General features: G+C 49.0%; 1 protein-coding gene across 14 annotated transcripts in view; it reads left to right on the top strand.

Moving 5' to 3' along the window:
* IL16 (interleukin 16) overlaps nucleotides 1-19,719 on the top strand; it is a 126,841-nt gene that overhangs the window by 103,263 nt on the left and 3,859 nt on the right. For 6 of the 14 annotated variants that reach the window (XM_086364194.1, XM_086364193.1, XM_086364190.1 and 3 more), the window contains 5 exons: nucleotides 1,601-2,079; nucleotides 6,834-6,984; nucleotides 10,060-11,146; nucleotides 12,402-12,549; nucleotides 16,207-16,308. In XM_086364194.1, coding sequence (XP_086220320.1) covers nucleotides 1,601-2,079; nucleotides 6,834-6,984; nucleotides 10,060-11,146; nucleotides 12,402-12,549; nucleotides 16,207-16,308 — 1,967 coding nt within the window. Of the gene's footprint in view, nucleotides 1-1,600; nucleotides 2,080-6,833; nucleotides 7,094-10,059; nucleotides 11,147-12,401; nucleotides 12,550-15,260; nucleotides 15,370-16,206; nucleotides 16,309-19,719 lie in introns of all 14 variants that reach the window. The other 8 variants (XR_015149921.1, XR_015149922.1, XR_015149918.1 and 5 more) reach the window with 5 other exon arrangements.

The following is a 19,719-nucleotide window of genomic DNA, read 5'->3' as shown; positions in this document are numbered from 1 at the left end:
TGGTGGGCATTGGCCAAGTCTTTGTGGAATGTCCATATTATAGAATAATGTGCAGGCTTTAGTACTGATATTCACAAGGATGTTACACAGTCTGGAAAGTGTCCAGACAGAAGGACAGGACCCAGAATTTTATTTCAGTGGTTTTCTTCCATTTCCACCCACTCAACATGCATCTATGCTCAAGGGAGGAGAACAGAGAAAAAAAGTTTGACAGCGGTTATCTCTGATAGGCTGAGGGTGAATTTTTGCTTTCATTTCTTCCTTTTTGCAGCTGACTTTAAACAAAGATGCATTTTTATTTTAAAATCAGTAAAAAGCTAAAGAAAAGCTTTTTCTCTAAAGACGATTTGAATTATGAGCTTGATTGGCCTTGATTCTGTACTGAAGTCTGAGATGCTCGCCTGTGGGGCTCGCCTGTTGCTCTTGGACTTGCAGAATGTGCTCACATTTGAGCGAGAGCCTGGGCCTCGGTCTGCTCACACTCTTCTGATCTGTGATGCTAGGGAAGGGGCATCTTCTACTACTAGAGACAAAGAAGGGTCAGTGGAGGGTGTGTGGTTGGCCCTATGCTCAGAATATGACGGGGTTTTGGAAGGGGGCTCAGAACCAGGAGGAAGGGCTGCATAGGAAGACAAAAGTAAGAGGAGAGTCTGGCTAAGGCACAGTGGTTTTCTGGCCTTGCTTCATCCTCATTTTTGGAAAGAAAGGTAACCTCTTGGTTATTGTTGTTCAGTCACTAAGTCATGTCCAACTCTTTGCCACCCCAAGGACTATAACCCACAAAGCTCCTCTGCCCATGGGATTTCCCAGGCAGGAATAGTGGAGTGTATTGCCATTTCCTCCTCCAGGGGAATCTTCCCAAACCAGGGGTTGAACCTGAGTCTCCTGCATTGGCAGGCGGGATTTTTACCACTGAGCCACCATGAAAGCCCTGACCTCTTGGTACAATGCTCAAAGCGCCTTCATGGACATTTTCTCTCTTTGATTTTGAACCCCAAAATGTCCTGTGATCCTGAAATGAGTATCTCCGTTTTACAGATAGGAAACGGAGGGTGGAAGTTTGGGTTCCCCCAAAGGCCAGCAGGCTTTGAAATGGGGCATGGTCAGAAGGTGTGGAGGCTCCACACCTATGGGAGCAAGGGGGGGTCTCAGGGCTGAGCAGAGGGGCCAGTTGAGCAGAGATGATACCGGACTGCCCCTACCAGACCACTTCCACCCAGCCATGGAGCTCACATGGCCCACTGGAGGTGTCCTGTATGCAGAATTGGCTGGGTCTTTCTAGCCCCATCTCCATCAGGCATTGGAGGTGGGCTGCCTTTCGGGCGAGGTGGTCCCTGAAGGGGCTGACAGCCAGGACATCAAGCCCGTCCTTGAAGGGCAACCTTGGGGATGCATCTCCGTCTCTACGCCTAGAGACTCAGAAAATTTGAATGATTTTCCCAGCCTGATGTCACTGGTGCTGGATACCAGACCCAAGATTTCTGAGCTTCACTCCAAAGTGACCTCCGGGGAGAAGCAGACAGTCTGGGCAAGCAGTGTACCCCTGGCAGTAGTCCTGAGCCAGACCAGGGATGGGGTTTCATTTGTGCTTCCAATGCAGGTGTCAAAAGGCTGGAGAGCAGCTGGCACGGGCGGCCCACCTTGGAAAAGGAGCGGGACAAGAACTCTGCACCCCCGCATCGCCGGGCGCAGAAGGTCATGATCCGTTCCAGCAGCGACAGCAGCTACATGTCAGGATCTCCCGGGGGCAGTCCCAGCAGCAGTGGAGAGCAGCCACCCTCTGATCTGGAAGTCAGTGTGCACAACCCCAGCCTGCCCCTGGGGCGGGAACCAGGGGTGCCTCCTGGGGCCTCATCCAGGCACCCCCAGGAGAACCTGCCCCTCCCTGCAAGCCAGGGCAGCCACCCACCACTGAGACTCAAGAAATCCTTTGAGATTTTGGTGAGAAAGCCTACATCCTCCAAGCCCAAGCCTCCACCCAGAAAATACTTTAAAAGTGACAGTGACCCTCAGAAGAGTCTGGAAGAGAGAAAGGACTCCCTGTGCCCTTCTGGACACACCTTGCCCACCTGTGGCCAGGTAAGAGAGGGTTGAGCATTCTCTTGCATCAAGCAGTGTTGAACTGGGGCATTAGTAGAGTGTTAGCTGAGGGCAATGAAGGGTTTCTCCTCCATCAGAGAGAAGCTCAAGCTTAAAGCTGACTTCAGAGAGAGAGCTTTGCAGCTTGGCAGACCTCAGTTGAAGCCCCAATCTTGCTGAATGACTTCTGCGTTGCCATCCATGACACACTGGAATGCAAGGCTGCTCTCACAGGTCTCTAAGCCTCAGTTTCCTTATCTGTTAATTGGGTCTAAGTTTATTTTAAATTTTATTTTATTTTATCTTTACAAGCATTAGGATTTTTTTAAGTTATTTATTTATTTATTTTTGGTAGCACTAGGTCTTCATTGCTGCACAGGCTTTTTTCTAGTTGCGAGTGAGCAGGGGCTACTCTCTAATTGTGGTGCGTGAGCTTCTCATTGCAATAGCGGCATGGGCTCTAGGGCATGTGGGCTCAGCAGTTGAGCCTCCTGGGCTCTAGAGCACAGGGTCAGGAGTTGTGGTATGTGGGCTTAGTTGCTCTGCAGCATGTGAAATCTTCCCAGATCAAGGATCAAACCCAAATCTTCTGCATTAGCAGGCGGATTCTTTACCACTGAGCCACCAGGGAAACCCCAGGATTATTTTTTTATGTGGACCATTAAAAAAGTCTTTATTGAATTTGTTACAATATTGCTTTTTAAGCCATAAGGCATGTGGGGTCTTAGCCCCCTGACCAGGAATCGAACCCATACTCCCTGCACCGGAAGGCAAAGTCCTAACCATTGCACTGCCAGGGAAGTCCCTGGGGCTGAATCTAGAGGCTCCCTCCATGGGCTAGGTGAGGATTCAAAGGAACCAACCGAGCGGATGCCTAACGGGCTCTCAGGCATATCGGTGTTCATTGCTATGACAGTTTGTCCCTGCAGGGGTCTGCAGACACCCCTGCAGACCTCCGTTTCCTTTCTCTGCCGCTCCATCCCCCTCCCTCACAGGAGGGCAGGCTCATGGCCAGGCAGTTGCTGTATCTTGAGCCGTTTTTAGGCCCAGGTGCTGTGCTCTGTCTCAGTTAAGCCAGACAACCATCTGGGGATAAGAGTCCCTTTCATGCAAAGAGAAAGCCGAGGGACTTGCTCAAGTTCACATTGCCTGTGGGTCACTTTATCATTAGGCTTCGTTGTCTTTCACTTCTTCTTCGGCGGATTTCACAGGGTAGGTAGAACTGGGGCCTCTGGTAATCCCCTAGAATAGTCGAACAGTCTGTGATAAGGGTTGGGAAGCTTCAGGAGGAGCAAGAAACCCCAGAAAGGAAGGTGTTGAGTAGGAGGAGAGAGCAGAGGAGGGAGAGGAAGCCAGGTTACTGAAGAGGAAGTACCATCTTGCAGAGAGCTGGCAGGATGTGGGCTCATTAGCAATTCATGGTGGAGATGCCGAGGGGGTGCTGTGTTCTCCTGCTCCTTTTTTTGTTTTTTCTTTCCAAGCAAATGAGTATTTTATTAACATGGTATAAAAGAATTTTTAAACACATGGTAGGGTTTTGACCTCAAATACTTGTGAGGTCTGCTACTGAAATGAACTTACAGCTAGACAGCTTATGAATCTTGAAGATACCTAGTCTCTGTCCAGTTAAGGGTTCAGAACAGACACCCTCACCTTGTGCACCCCCATTTTAAGCAAACATTTCATTTTCCTTTGAGCCTAAGACCTGTGAGTCCCAGAGGGCAAATTAGGAACAGAGAAGCTGGGAAGCCAGGCTATCTACTTTGTTCCTGGAGACCCAGAGGGGGTCTGTGGGGGTCACAGGGGCTGCCCTGGTGATGCTCTTGTGCCCTCTGGCCGGGTTGGACCAGATATGGGGAGGGAGTCTCCCCAGGCGAGGCTGCTGCGGGAGAAGAAGGCAGACAGGGACTCTGCTGCAGGCAGAAGTCCCCTGTCTTTGCCACCCTGGCTGCTCTTCAGCATTTGTCGCTCCTGCCTGCACCCTCCGCACTTCCACAGCTGCAATTCTCTGTCCTTCTGCTTTGTCCCACATGGCCCACAGACCCTTCCACAGCCTTTTACAAAAGCACAGCCAGCACCATATTATTTTCCTGGGTGTTGGGGGTGCAGAGAAGGGACGACAGCACCATAAAAACAGGGGCTGTTTGCTGCATGTCATTCTTCTTAAAATATCCTCCACCATGTCTGGGGATTTCTCACTGGGTGTTTTTCTCTTTGGTCCCAGTGTGTAATATCTCTCCATTCTTTCCTCCCTTTCTCCCTCTAGCCCCTCCTCCTTCTCCTTTTTCTTTGTCTGTCTCTCTGTCCTCCACCCTCCACCTCCTCCAGTCTTTCCTCCCCAGGGTCCCATGACCTTTCTCAAGCTTTTATGACAACCCCAAAGTCTTTCTCACCTACTGTAACTCAAGGGGACTTCCACAACCAAAATGACCTTCAGGATATTTCTTTCAACAGAGGACCAGTTCTCTCCCTTCTAGAAAATCAGCTTCAATGACCACTTTTGGTTAAAAATCACTTTCTCCCCTAAGTCATCTCCTGTCTTCTTTCCCTTCTCTCTCCATCATTCACTACCAAGCACTATGCCAGGAAAAACTATTTACAGCAAAAGTCAAGTGAAATCAATCTTACTTCTGGAGCTAATTGAAAAAAAATCTCCCATGAAGAGGGTGCAGTATCAGGTGTGTTGATGAAAAGACAAAACACATCTGAGTCTATTCCAACATGCAAAGTTGCTTTCACCACTGTGGTTGGTACCCAGGGCATCAGCCTATGAAAGTGTCAACCATTCACGGATATAGACAGGGTGCCGAGTTCCCTGGGTGCAGTTAAATTTCAGACACGTCATTTTTTTTTTCTGCTGATGAGTGGCTTAGATACCATCAGTCTGATATTTTAAGCTTCTAATTTCATAACCAAGCCTTGCTTTTATGAAGGACTAGTTCAAGAGACACAGTGATTCCTTTGGGTTGGTTGGTCTCTCAGTGTTTCCAAAGTGCTACCATAGAACTTGGTTCTAAATAGGGAACCCTGGGCTGGGACAATGCTTGGTGAACACATTTCTAACTTGTATAGAATTATACTTCCTAAAGAATGTTTATTGACAAAGTAGATATAAATCTCAGGCCACAAATGTTTTCAGTTTCTCTTTTAGTCCCACATGGTGCATTTGTTCCTCCTTCTTTCCTTCCTTTTGGAAGGGAGCTCACAGCCTTGTCTAATAGCCAGCCCATCATTCCACCTGACCCTGGAAATAGCAGAAAAGACATACCATCAACTGCAGTATGGCAGAGTATTTCCCCTGCAGAAAAATTTTGGCAGCATCTTTCTTTAAATTATATATTTGTTTTATTTTGTGGCTGTTTTGGGTCTATCTAGTTGCGCGAGTGGGCTTCTCATTGCAGTGGCTTCTCTTGTTGCAGAGCATGGGCTCTAGGGCACTCTGGCTTCAGTGTTGAGACACATGGGCTTAGTTGCCCTGAGGCATAGGGGATTTTTCCAGACCAGGGATCGAACTCGTGTCCCCTGCATTGGCAGGTGGATTCTTAACCACTGGACCACCAGAGAAGCCCTATACAGCATCATTTTTATATTGGCCTTCTTTTCTTTCTGGGTTGCTGGTCTGCTTTTTCCTTCTACCATGGATGTTTATCTCTCTGGAACACTTCTCCTTGGCTTCTCTGCCTGGAAAGTTCTTAACCTTTGTTCAAGAGCCAGACAAGAAGCACTTCTCCTGGGAAGCTTTCTGTCCCACTCTGGGACAGAACTGGTGCTGGTCCCTGCCTCTGGGCCCTGGCAACATCTCTTTCATGCTGTATGAAAACCCAAACTCTACTCAAGCATTAGAAAGTGACTTGGTGCTCGGTCCAGCTCGTCCCTGAACTGGTTTGTGAAGCAGCCTGAGGCCACATCCATGCTTAATGGGAAAACCGTCCTGCCCTAGACTGATCAGGTCACCCTGGGGGCAGCAGAGGGGAGCAATGGCACAGTTTCAGAGTTTCTGTCATCCTTCACAACATCCTTTCTAAATAGCTGAATGTTTGTTGTCTAGTCGCTCAGTCATGTCCAGGTCTCTGTGACCTCATGGACTGTATCCTGATAGGCTCCTCTGTCCATGGGATTCTCCAGGCAAGAATACTAGAGTGGGTAGCCATTTCCTTCTCCAGAGGATATTCCTGACCCAGGGATCAAACCCAGGTCTCCTGCATTGGAAGATGAACTTTTTTTTTTTACCACTTGCCATCAAGGAAGACCATAAATAACTGAATAATAAATCATGATGTAGAAAGCAACAGATCCAAATTTTCCTCTAAGGGGTCTAACTTTAACTTAGTGAAGACTCGGGAGGCAGATCTTTGCCTCATTGTCTTCCCCCCTGGGAGGAGGAGGAGTTTGGCCAGATGTAGTGATACACGAAGCAGTGCCAGCCCTATTTCCCACCCCCAGACCTCTTCTCCCTGTCACAGGGGCCCCAGGATCTTCACATGTGTCAAGTGCATGAGCCCTTGTCCTGGATGCCAGCTCATGTGTCCAGGAAGCAGAGGGATGCTCTGGGCCTCCAGGAGGTGCCAGCTCCCTGGTCACCCATGCAGACAGCGCCATGGAGGAAAGGACCCTCTTGACCACCAGGGCTGCTATTGGACTTCTCATTAAAGCTGCTTGATGTTGGCCCCCCAGTCCCAATCAGAGGGCTCCTTGCTTTCTCACAGCTGGAGGCTACCGTTTTGACACAGTCTCACTTCCTGTTTACACCACAGGAAGCCAGAGAACTGCTGCCACCTCCGCCTCCACAGGAAGACACAGCGGGGAGAACCCCTCACACCGCTGCTGGCCACCCAGGACCTGTAGTCGGGCCACACACGACATCCCTCTCAGAGGGCCAGCCAGGGAGGAGGGCAGCCAGCCCAGGTAGGTCTTCATCTGCCAGGAGGAGGGACCTTCTGGATCAAGGTCCAGCACTAGGGGAAGACTGGAGCATTAGAGCATCATGCATGGCTGGACCGCTGGACCTGGGCTGGTAAGCAGTCAGGGTGGGGACCTCTTGGCTGGAATAGTGATGCTGTGATGCGGGGGTGGGGGCGTGCACAGCGGTGATGGGAGGAATGCGGGCCAATCCAGAGTCGGCTGGAGAAGGGAGCCCTTGGGAAAGGTCCCAGACACACCTACCCAACCACAGCGAGCGGCCGCTGCCTCCGGGGTGACAGCCTTCTAGAAAGCTTCTTCCAGCATTTCCAAGTCTGGGGATGCAGGTCAGAGAGGCATGAGTGAATAGCAGGTTGCTGGTGGTCACTGCCCCCATGCGGGGGATGGCTGGGGTGCGCCCCATGGTGCCCCTGAAAGTGCTGAGATATGAGCTGAATATTAAAGCTTTGATGACAGAGGAGATGGGATTTGGGGCCAGGGAGACCAGGGTGGAAAACCTGGCTCTGTCCTTCACCAGTGTGATTTGGGGCAACTCAACTTTTTTGTGTGTGAGCCTCAGTTCTCTCATCAGCAAGTGGGAAATCACATAGAACCCCAACGGGTGATTCAATTCAGTAAGTGCATATTGAATGCTGCCTTCAAGGGTCCCTGTACTGGCTTCTGGGGAAGAAGCGAGGCAGGGGAAGAGACAGACACCGGGAGAGAGACACACACAGAGAAAGAGAGAGAGATGAGAATGAATGTGAAGGAGAATGAGAGAAAGAAGACAGACCAGTCCATCAAGGAGCTCCCAATAATGGTAGTGGCAGAATTGGCTACACACTTACATATTTATTGCTCAACCTGTTTGAGTAGCACTACATGCAAATGGCCACCCACTCCAGTATTCTTGACTGGGGAACCCCATGGACATAGGAGCTTGGTGGGCTACAGTCCATGGCGTTTTCAAAAGAGTCCAATGTGACTTAGCAACTAAATAACAATAACCACATGCAAAGCACACAGAAGGCTCTTGGAGGTCCAGGAATGCTGTGAATGGAAATACCTGGCACATCTCTCCCAGAGCAGGGGCCCTACTACTGGAGGCTCCTCTTCACCCCTTAGTCACCCCAAGTGAGGAACACACCAGGGAACATCTACCAGCAAGAGCTCCTCGCCCCAGTTTGCATAGGGCTCTCACGTAGAGCGTCTGACAGCTGAGTCTTACAACAGGCCTTACAGCAGAGCAATGCATAAATGCAGGACCAGGCTGAGAGGTCCAGACACACTTGGTAAAGTCCCAGAGTCAGTACTAACCACCCTGGCCTCTGGGATAGTGCAGAAGGTCTCTGTGGGATCATCCAGGCTTAATGCCCTGCATGGTTGTGTAGCTTGAGGGTTGGCATTGGAACAAGACGCAAGAGGAATCAATGTCTTCCTTACAATGGGCTGAATTCTGATACCAGGCACGACCCAGAGCATGGTACCAGAACAATAAGACCTGGGGTGACCGAAGGGCCACACATGAACTTGGCTTCTCAGCTGTGCAGGACTTGGGGTTCAGCCTCCCTTTGTCCCTGGGAAAGAGTGGTGGGTGGCAGAGCTTCCCCTGGTCTGGCTTGTTCAAGATGGCTTCCAAGAAAGACCAACATATGTTCCCCTTCTTCTGACCCCAGTGGTGAGGGGCTGAACTTCACTGGGCATGCCTGATAGAGCAGGCTGGAAGGACCTGTGGGGCTGCCCCAGTGCAAACACCCAGGTTCATCCCATGTGTATTAAATCAGACTCAGTATATTTTAGATCCTCCAGTTTCCAGTGTGCAGCCCAGTTTGGGAAATCACTGGTACAGAGCTTTTTTCTCCCTGGAGCCTTCTCATCTTTCATTGACTCTTTGGGCTGGGAACACTCCTTTGCTGAGCAAGCTGGTTAAGTCTTCAAGTAGGGAGAGTAGCAAACCGACATGACTTCAGGGACCAGGTGATACTTTAATGTGTGAAATGCTGACTGGGTGAGAGAGAGGCTGTTAACCCCATTGAGCTGGGGTGCAACCTGTCTGAAGTCTTTCATGCCTGCATTGCTTTTCAATGACGTGGGTGGTCCAAACCAATTAAGGCTGTCAATGTGTGACCCATGGCTTAAAAGTTTAAATGGTAAGAGAATTGAGTGTTGCTTTGACCTTTTAAGTTTTAATGAGTTATCCAAGAGGCTACTTATTACAGTAAGTCTGCCACATATGAATGAGTTCCGTTCTGAGAGCACATTCGTGAATCCAATTTGTTCCTAAGTCCAACAAAGTTAGCCTAGGTACCTAGCTAACACAATCTGCTACATAGGACTGTACTGTAATGGATTTATAATATTTTTCACAAAAATAATGCATAAAAAATAAACACAAAAAATAAAACATTTTAAATCTGGCAGTAGAGTACCTTGAAAAGTACAATAGTGCCAGCTACATCACCACTGCTTTTACACTTGCTTCCAGACATTCTGGGCTTGAAATAAAGACACTGCACTACCGTCCTCTATACAGTCCTATACAGTAAAGTGCACACAAGCACAAACACTTGTAGAGGATGCACACATGTGACAATGTACACCAGACATATGAACTAACTCACGTGATTGGACATGAGAACACACGTTTGTATCTCTGAAAGTTCACAACTTGAAGGTTCATATGGAGGGGACTTACAAAAGGACACAAAAGTGGAAAGGACACAAAAGTGGGGAGTCAGGAGGTGGGGGTCTTGGCTCTGCCAACAGGTGACCCCTTATCCTTGTGAATGTTGGATTCCTCACTTACACAGTGTCAGAGATCAGACTAGGTATTCTGTGGGAACCCTTCTAGCTGTAAAACGCTAGGATGCTGTGGTGTTAACTCACGCCTCTGGTCCCCTGGTTCTGTGTGTGCTTCATCCAGGTGATAGCACCTGGGGTAGCAGCTTACCCAGCTAGGGATCCCCCACTCTGCTCATCTCCCCCCCAGAATCCTTGCTGTTCATCTTTGAAAGTAGAACTTAGGAGGAAAACCCACAACGAGGTGTAACACACAGCTCTGGCCTTCTTTCTACCCCCTAGGGACTCAAACGTCCCCAGTAAAACACCCATTGCTTAGGAGACAGGCTCGGATGGACTATAGCCTTGAGGCCACAGCTGAAGACCCTTGGGTTAGAATTTCTGACTGCATCAAAAATCTCTTTAGCCCCATCATGAGTGAGAACCACAACCACGTGCCGCTGCAGCCCGACGCCCCGCTAGGTGAGGAAGATGGGATGCGGGGCCACCCAGATGGGGCTGCCGCGAAGCTGGACACCACCGGCGGCGGTCCCAAAGCTTACAAGCAGGCGGGCGGCAGCACCGTGAAGAAGGGTCCTCCAGTAGCCCCCAAGCCAGCCTGGTTTCGCCAAAGCTTGAAAGGTTTGAGGAATCGTGTTCCGGACTCCAGGCGAGAGATGGCCGCCTCCTGCCAGCCGACCCCCACCTCCAGGGAGCGCCCTGGGCCACCCCTGCGGGCTTCGTCCTCCATCAAGCAGAGGATCAGCTCCTTCGAAACATTCAGCTCCGCTCACCCGCCTGACAGAGGAGCCCAGAGACTGAGCCTCCAGGCCTCCAGCTCCTCGGGCGAAGCAGCAGAACTTCCCAGGAAGCAAGAGGGAGAGCGGGCTTCTGGTCCCTCGGGGCAAGGGGCTCCCCCCACCATGGAGCAGCAGCGGCCAGAGCCAGAGCAGCTGCCCCCCGCCTCCCCGGCCACGTCAGAGGCCAGCAACCCCGGCGTGTCAGGGCACCCTCCCCTGGAACAGCAGCCCGGTCAGAAAACCCTCTCCTCCGACCCCGACCCTCTCTCAAGGCTGCTGGCAACACAGATGGAGGGACCCCGAGGCCCAGTGGTCAAGATGCCAAGTCAGCGGGCTCGGAGCTTCCCCCTGAGCCGGACCCAGTCCTGCGAGATGAAGCCACTGGATGAAAAGACCAGTAAACTCTACTCCATCAGCAGCCAAGTGTCCTCCGCCGTCATGAAGTCCCTGCTGTGCCTCCCATCTTCCCTCTCTTTCGGCCAGATCCCCTGCAGCCCCAAAGAAGGGGTGTTACCTCCCACAGCATTCAGTGAAGACCCCGCGAATAGTTCTGCTGAAGCTTCTGCCTCGGACACCAGCTTCTCTCTCAAGTGAGTGTCTCCATCCAGTTTTCACCTCTCTCATCTTTCATCCTCTTACAATCCTGTGTCTTTAAAAAGTTTCTCAGGTTTGCTAAAGGATTGTTCCACCTTTCTGTCTCTCTCTTTTTTAAGTGTTTATTTTATTTTTTTACTGCACTGGGTCTTCATCGCTTTTCAAAGGCTTTTCTCTAGTTGTGGTGCACAGGCTTCTCAATGCAGTGACTTCTCTTGTTGCAGAGCATGGGCTCTAGGCACATGAGCTTCAGTAGTTGTGGCTCGAAGGCTCTAGAGCATAGGCTCAGCAGTTGTGGCAAACAGACTTAGTTGCTATGTGGCATGTGGGATCTTCCCAGACCAGGGATTGAGTCCATGTGCCTTGCAATGCAAGGTGGATTCTTAACTACCGGACCACCAAATAAGTCGCCACCTGTTCTTATGAGCATATATATGTGTGTGAGAGAGAGAGGGTGTGTGGGTGTGAGAGTGTATGGGTCTTGTGAGCGTGTGGGTGAGTGTGTGGGTGTGTGTGAGAGAGAGAGGGTGTGTGGGTGTGAGAGTGTATGGGTCTTGTGAGCGTGTGGGTGAGTGTGTGGGTGTGTGTGAGAGAGAGAGGGGGTGTGTGGGTGTGAGAGTGTATGGGTCTTGTGAGCGTGTGGGTGAGTATGTGGGTGTGTGTGAGAGAGAGAGAGAGGGTGTGTGGGTGTGAGAGTGTATAGGTCTTGTGAGCGTGTGGGTGAGTATGTGGGTGTGTGTGAGAGAGAGAGAGAGGGTGTGTGGGTGTGAGAGTGTATGGGTCTTGTGAGCGTGTGGGTGAGTATGTGGGTGTGTGTGAGAGAGAGAGGGTGTGTGGGTGTGAGAGTGTATGGGTCTTGTGAGCGTGTGGGTGAGTATGTGGGTGTGTGTGAGAGAGAGAGGGGATATCCCTCTTGGTGGTCATATAGACACAGATTTGCCCAAAGCATCAGTTATACTTCAGGGTGAAGTTTTGAACACAGACTTCAGAGTCAGACACACCACAATCTGTGATTTCAAATTCCAGATCTTGGCATTTCATAACCATGTGACCATAGACAAGTTTCCCCACCTCCCTGAACCCCAATGTCTGTATCTCTACGGTGAAGGGATGCTAGTTTCTATTCATAGACTTGTTGCATGTACTTGTGGAATGAACATTAGCACCTTCCGGGAATACAGTAGGTATGCAAAGACTGTTAGCTCTTGTTAGCATCACAACTCATACTATGTGCTTCTCCTCCCTGCCAAGCCTCTCAGAGCTAAGAGAATACACGGAAGCCAACGACTGTGACCACTGCACCTCTCAGCCTGGTCAATCGGTTATCTCCTTGCTGAGCACAGAGGAACTAAAGAAGCTCATAGAGGAAGTGAAGGTTCTGGATGAAGCTACATTAAAGGTAGGTTTCTTTTTTATGGGCATTTACAGAGATGAAGGGCTTCCCAGGTGGCACGAGTGGTAAAGAACCCACCTGCCAATGCAGGAGACATTAAGAGACATGGGTTTGATCCCTTGGTTGGGGAGAGCCCCTGGAAAAGGGAATGGGAACCCACTCCAGTACTTTTACCTGCAGAACCCTATGGACAGAGGAGCCTGGTGGGCTACGGTCCATGGGTCTCAGAGTTGGACATGACTGAGTGACTTAGCACTTACAGGGATGAAGGCCTTGCTCAGAGCAGTGTGGTCACCTCAGTTAGGTAGGAGGAAAAGCAACCCATGTAGCCCTAGGATCCCTGAAGTCGAGAGAGTTGTTCCCAAGGGCAGATACCAGAGTCAGATTGTGCCCTGCCCAGGGCAGAGGGGTGCTGTAGCACTGGACCAAAACCAGACCTTTCAGTGTAGGGAGCTTTGTAGCTCATGAAGTGATTTCAATCAGAGTTGTATCTTTTTGATCATTTAATAAAGGAGAAAGGTGAGGTTCAAGTTTGCAGAGTCAAGGTTTCTATCTCCACGTTCCCCTGACTGCCTGCCTGGCCTGCATCTCCAGGGTGATGCTGCTTGCAAGTGAGCTATCCATCATAAATTCTGAGTTCTTGCCTGAAGATTTGCCCTGCTCACCAAGAGGTGACTGACCCCAGGACTTGCAAAGGCTCCCACACTCAGTCAAGTCATTCTGAAAGTCCCACTTCCCCTATGCCTTCTGAGCATGACCCAAAAGTGTGTGGAGAGGAGGTGGTCAGGCAGAGCTGAGGCTCATTCAGCTCAGATGAGCACAGCCTCACGGGCCTTGCATCCGCCTGGGAGGCCCCAGTCCACGAAGGCTGTTTACACTGGAATTATCCAGACTGGGAGGAGAGGGTAAGGGGGCATCACAGTCAGCGTTCCCTACAGCAGGGGTCCCCAGCCTCCAGGTTCTAATGCCTGATGATCGGAGGTGGAGCTGATGCAATGGTAATAGAAATAAAGTACACAGTAAATGTAGTGCACTTGGATCACCCTGAAACCATCACCCTCCCCCAGTCTATGGGGAAATTGTCTTTTATGAAACTGGTCCCTGGTGCCAAAAAGGTTGGAGACTGCTGCCCTAGATCAAGGGCATGGGTGAGCCTGAGAAGATGTCCTGGGGCTCTGGGGCTCTTGCTCATCACCTGTGCACTGGCACCATCTTACCCAGAGCCTGATTTCAACAAAATAACAGAGGCTAAACTATGGTTTTTCTAGTAGTCATGTACAGATGTGAGAGTTGAACCATAAAGAAGGCTGAGCACTGAAGAATTGATGCTTTCGAATTGTGGTGCTGGAGAAGACTCTTGAGAGTCCCTTGGACTGCAAGGAGATCAAACCAGTCAATCCTAAAGGAAATCAATCCTTGAATATTCACTGGAAAGTCTGAAACTGATGCTGAAACTGAAGTTCCAATACTTTGGCCACCTGATGTGAAGAGCCAACTCACTGGAAAAGACCCTGATACTGGGAAAGATTGAGGGCAGGAGGCGACAGAGGATGAGATGGTTGGATAGCATCAAGGATTCAATGAACATTAGTTTGAACAAATTCCGGGAGACAGTGAAGGTCAGGGAAGCCTGGCGTGCTGCAGTCCGTGGGGTCGCAAAGAGTCGACATGACTTGGAAACTGAACAACAGCAACGAAGTGCTGTGTAAAATACATGGCTGTCCTGCCTGGGGCCTCCCTGGGAGAGGATTTGCTTTTAAACTTGACAAAGGGCTCTTCTAAGGCAAGTAAGCTGATGCCTGGGGATCCGGCATCAGCTTACTTGGGAGATTTGGGCCAGTGCTGCAGTTGAGGTGGGGACAGTGAAGTCCATTCATCCCTTCATCCCCCCCAAACCCCGGGTCTTGGGGACTCTAGATCAAAGGCTTGTGGAGCTAGCGGCACGACAGAGGCTCTGGTGGTGTCAGAGCAAGTGAATTTTTGATGTAAGGTTATTTCTTTATGCCAGGGCACAACCTGGTGGCCTGAGAGCCTGAAGGTGTATTGTATTTGGTCTGCTTGGTGATTGTCTAAAAAATATTATATTGTGTGTGTATGTGTAGTTGCTAAGTCATGTCTGACTCTTTGCGACCCCATGGTCTGTAGCCTGCCAGGCTCCTCTGTCCATGGAATTCTCCAGGCAAGAATACTGGAGTGTGCAGCAATTCCCTTCTCCAGGGGATCTTCCTGACCCAGGGATCCAACCCAAGTTTCCTACATTGCAGGCAGATTCTTTATCATCTGAGTCACCAGGGAAGCCCAATATTATATTTATATTTTAAATATCGTCAAACCCAAATCAAAACCTGGATTCTGGCTTCCCTCTCTCTCTCTCTTTTTAAATATTTATTTATTTGGCTGTGTCAGGTCTTAGCTGTGGCTCACAGACTCTCTAGTTGTAACTTGCAGGCTTAGTTGCCCTGTGGCTAACTTAGTTGCCCTGTGGGATCTTAGTTCCCCGACCAGGGATGGAACCCACGTTCCCTGCATTGCAAGACAGATCCTTAATCACTGAACCATTAGGGAAGTCCCCTGGCTTCTCTTTTTTAAAAGGGCATGAATGGTCCTGGAGCACTAGTCTGCATTCCTAGGAGCAGAGGGTCCTCTTGAGCCAATGTGCTCTCAGTTCTCTGTAGTTCCCCTCTCTCTCTCACATCTGCCCCTTTTGCTCTTTTAAGTGGTCTGCCTGAGCCCTGGATGCACTTGAGTTTGAGGCCCCCCACCACCATTGAGACCAGACGAGGGTCTCTGACTTTAGACACTGCAGAGGGATTGTTCTGACTTCAGGTGAGCCCAGGTCCAGGCTGGGAAGTACTGTGTGTGTGTGTGTGTGTGTGTGTGTGTGTGTGTGTGTGTACGCATGTGTGTTCTAGGGTGAGAAGCCAGCTGGTTCCTTAGTGCTGCTGCTGTGCCCCACGGAGCAGCAGGTGTAAAAACACAGCAGCTAACTCTTGCAAAACTGCACCGCTCCAGCTTGCTGACCCAGAGTTCTCCAGGCTGACCCCATTCCACACCAGATAGCAGAGCTGTTGTCCCAGCTTCGATTTCCAGCTGACTCAGTAGCACCCAGCCCCATCTGTACAGATGTGGGTGTGGATGGGTACACAGGAGAGGCAAAGAACTCTACAGGTTGCCTTATATGCATTTTCTTTTTTCTTTTGTGCTTCCCATGACTTCCCAGAAAGTTTTCTTTTTCTAAATAATGAGATGGGTTTGACATAACTGGGTATATGGACAAGTTGTGATTTGAGAGCAAATCAGCCTGATGTTATGCTTCCCAGGTGGCACTAGTGGTAAAGCATTGGCTTGCCAATGCCAGAGATACAAGAGACGTGGGTTCAAACTCTGGGTCAGGAAGATCCCCTGGAGTAAGAAGTGGCCACCCACTTCAGTATTCTTGCCTGGAGAATCCCATGGACAGAGGAGCCTGGTGGGCTACAGTCCATGAGGTTGCAAAGAGTCAGACATGATTAAGCACACACACAGCCTGATGTTAAAACACTTGTTAAATCTTGATCTTCTGTAGTTTTATTAAACTTGAACAGAGGGGAAGAAGAATACTTGCTAAATTGTTCATGCTGTTGCAATACAATGTTTTTTAATACATATATTTTCCTTCTACAGCAATTAGACAGCATCCATGTCACCATCTTGCACAAGGAGGAAGGCGCTGGCCTTGGGTTCAGCTTGGCAGGAGGAGCAGATCTAGAAAATAAGGTGATCACGGTGAGTGGCCCAGTCATGGGGTTCATCAGAGCCAGAGGCAATGACCCTTGGAGGGCGAAGCACTTATCAGGGGGGGGAATCAGAGGAATGCATAACCCCAGGCCCTGGGCAGGAGGTTACTGCAGGAGTTTAAGATACTTGAGAAGCATAGATACTTAACCACTGGACCACGAGGGAAGTCCCATGATCCTTAACTTTAAAAAGGTCTCTGTGTACACAAAACAACTTTAATTTACCCAAAGAAATCTGAATCACTTATGGAACTTTAAAAAATATTACAGGCATCTCAGCCTCACCCCAGAGCTATTTTATCAGAATTTCTTGAAGTCAGAGCCTTAATGCCTCCATTTTTGAAGGTCCTGGAGAGACGTTTAAAAAATTCCAACACAGTGAATGTCACTGCGTTGAAGTGAAGTGAAGTGAAAGTTGATCAATCATGTCCAACTCTTTGCAACCCTATGGACCACACAGTCCATGGAATTCTCTAGGCCAAAATACCAGAGTGGTAAATACCTTTCCCTTCTCCAGAGGATCTTCCCAACCCAGTAATTGAACCGGGGTCTCCTACATTGCAGGTGGATTCCTTACCAACTGAGCTATCAGGTTAAATGAATGTTATGGGAATTCCATCTCAACAACAATAAAACAGGAAGAAAATTCAAAACAAATTTTTTTCAGCATCATGTCTCTTTTGGAAATAGAGATAAGTAACCGGTTAGCCACCAACATTTAAAAATGTTTTTAACTTTATAAGCCACTGGGCTTCCCTGGTGGCTCAGATAGTAAAGAATATGCCTGCAATGCAGGAGACCTGCCCAGCTTTGATCCCTGGGTCAGGAAGATCCCCTGGAGTAGGAAATGGCAACCCACTCCAGCATTCTTGCCTGGAGAATCCCATAGGCAAAGAAGCCTGGAAATCTACAGTCCATAGGGTCACAAAGAATCAGATACGACTGAGCAACCAACATTTTATCTTATTATTGGAGTACAGTTGCTTTACGATGTTGCGTTAGTTTCTGCTGTACAACAAAGCAAATCAGCTATAGGTATACATATATGTATATATACATATATATATGCATATACATATATGTATGTACATGTATACATATATACATCCTTCTTGGATTTCCCTCCCAACTCCCCACCCCATCCCACCCATCCAGGTCATCACAGAGCACTGACCTGAGCTCCCTGTTCTTGACATACGTATGCCACCAACGTTTAGACAAGAATGATTTATGACCACAGGAGCCTTTGCCAAAGGCTTTACAGGAAGGATTGAAGGTCTGGCTGTGATACATAGCACAGCACATCTAGATGGAAAGAGGTCCCACCTGGACAGAAAGAGGCCTTGGGCAGGCAGGTGTGGTACAGGAGGCTGTTTTCTTGGGTTTGCCCACTGGGAGATAGGTGTGTTAACACGGACGGTGGTGAAGCAGGTCTGACGGTTGACGGCAGGCGGTGGGGCCCAGCTGGAAAGGTCAGGAAGCTGTTTCTGTTGCTATTCACAGAGCACAGCTCAGAATGTGCCCGAGGCTTCAGATCTCGAGGTCCAGCCCCCTGTTCTCGCAGGACCAGCTGGTACCCAGAGTCACTTGGCACACTGCTTTCAGTCATGTGTGAGCAGCAACTTCCTTCTTTGCAAGCAAGCTCTCCACCACAAAAAAGCACATAAAACCAATGAGGACCTATTTCTGACACTGAGCACTGGTAGATCACCATAAAGACGTTCTGGACGGCACAGGCTGCTTCCTAATTGAAGAGCAGAAAAGATAGCTTGCCTGTGGGAACAACACTTTGGATCTGTGGGGCTGCCCTGGAGGGGGTAGTTTTCTGCACCCATGTCGGCCGCCACCGCTGACACTGCCTCAAAAGCCAGGAGCGGTACACATCGGCTGATCCTATGCACCAAGCTTCCCCTTTCTCCTTCCATGTTTGAGCACTTCTGTTCCTTTCCAGATTCATTCAAAGAGAACTAATGTTGAGTACCGTCCATTATCAAGAACAAGCTGGGCTCCCACTGACATGTGCAGGTTTTCTTCCCCATGCTTCAGGACGGGGGATCGTTGGCATGTATGCTTCATTTGTGGAGGATGGATGGAGATGCAGAACAGATTCTCCTCCTACTCGGGTCTTGTAATCAGAGGATCTTGACCACGTCTGACCCCATAACAGAATTTTTCCAACACTGAAACTGTTTAGAGAAACAAAGAACCTTGATCAGAGGATAACAGCAAAACAACACATAGCACAGTTCAGTGATTGGCCACTCGTGCTGTCATTCAGTCCTCCTAATTAAGCACGTTAGAATTTACATCATTAAAAAGGTTGAGGCAGGTCTTGCCTGGGAGTCCAGTGGTTAAGACTCTGTGCCTCCATTGCAGAGGGGGTGGGTTTGATCCTGAGTCAGAGAACTAAGATCCCACATACCGTGGGGCCAAAAAATAAAAAGGCCTATACACGTAAAAAAAATGTATTACAGGAAAAAAAAAAGAAGATGACTGCGGCAAAGACATGAGATTTTTTTTTTTTTAATCCTACACTTTTTCAGAAAAGGAACCTAGGTGGGGATGGTCTCTTTTAACTGGAATTAAGGATCAGAATTTCTAGGGGAAGAGCTTTAAAAATAGATAGACTTCCTAGGATAGGAATTCTGCATTCTGTGAAATATGTGGCCTGAGAATTTCTCTATGAAAAAAAGAATGCTTTGCTGAATCTTTTGGGGATCACTATATTATATGGCCTGTTCTTAGAGAACTATCATGCCAGCCTGCACTGTAGAGTCTCTAATATTTTTTTTAAACAGTAGACATTTTCAGAGCTTGTATTTTATCCAACGTTCTTAATTTTCTTAGACCTTGGAAACTTTTCTAACACAGTATCTATTAATATGTCACAAAATCAGTGCTTGAAGAAAGTTTCCTGGGAGAATGCTGATGCAGAGCACAAAGGGCAAAAGAGTGTGACCAAATGTTAACTAGGATTGAAGCAATACAGTCTAGGATGTTGTGTTGGGAAGAATTTTGAGGGCCAGTCTGGCCATTTTTGCTATTGATCTCTGCTCTGGGTAGAGAAGGGAGTGAACCTGGCTAGTGGCTCTGAGCTAGGACGCCTTTCATTTTATTTTCTTTGAAAGAATCTTCTGGGCTTCCTGGTGGCTCAGTGGTAAAGAACCTGCCTGCCAATGCATGAGACATAGGTTCGATTCCTGGGGGGGGAAGATGCACAGGAGAAGGAAGTGGCAACCCATTCTAGTATTCTTGCCTGGAAAATCCCATGGACATAGGAGCCTAATAGGCTACAGTTCATGGGGTCACAAAAGAGGTGGTCGCTTAGCAACTAAACAACAAGAACCTAGGTTTAACTGGTCATGATCCTCCTCCAGCAAGAATCCAGATCCAATATGGT

This window comes from Bos grunniens, chromosome 21 (genome assembly GCF_055505025.1).
Source record: "Bos grunniens cultivar Pamir isolate PY7600 chromosome 21, Bosgru_T2T1.0, whole genome shotgun sequence".
NCBI lineage: Eukaryota > Metazoa > Chordata > Mammalia > Artiodactyla > Bovidae > Bos > Bos grunniens.
This window is presented reverse-complemented; position numbering and strand designations above follow the sequence as displayed.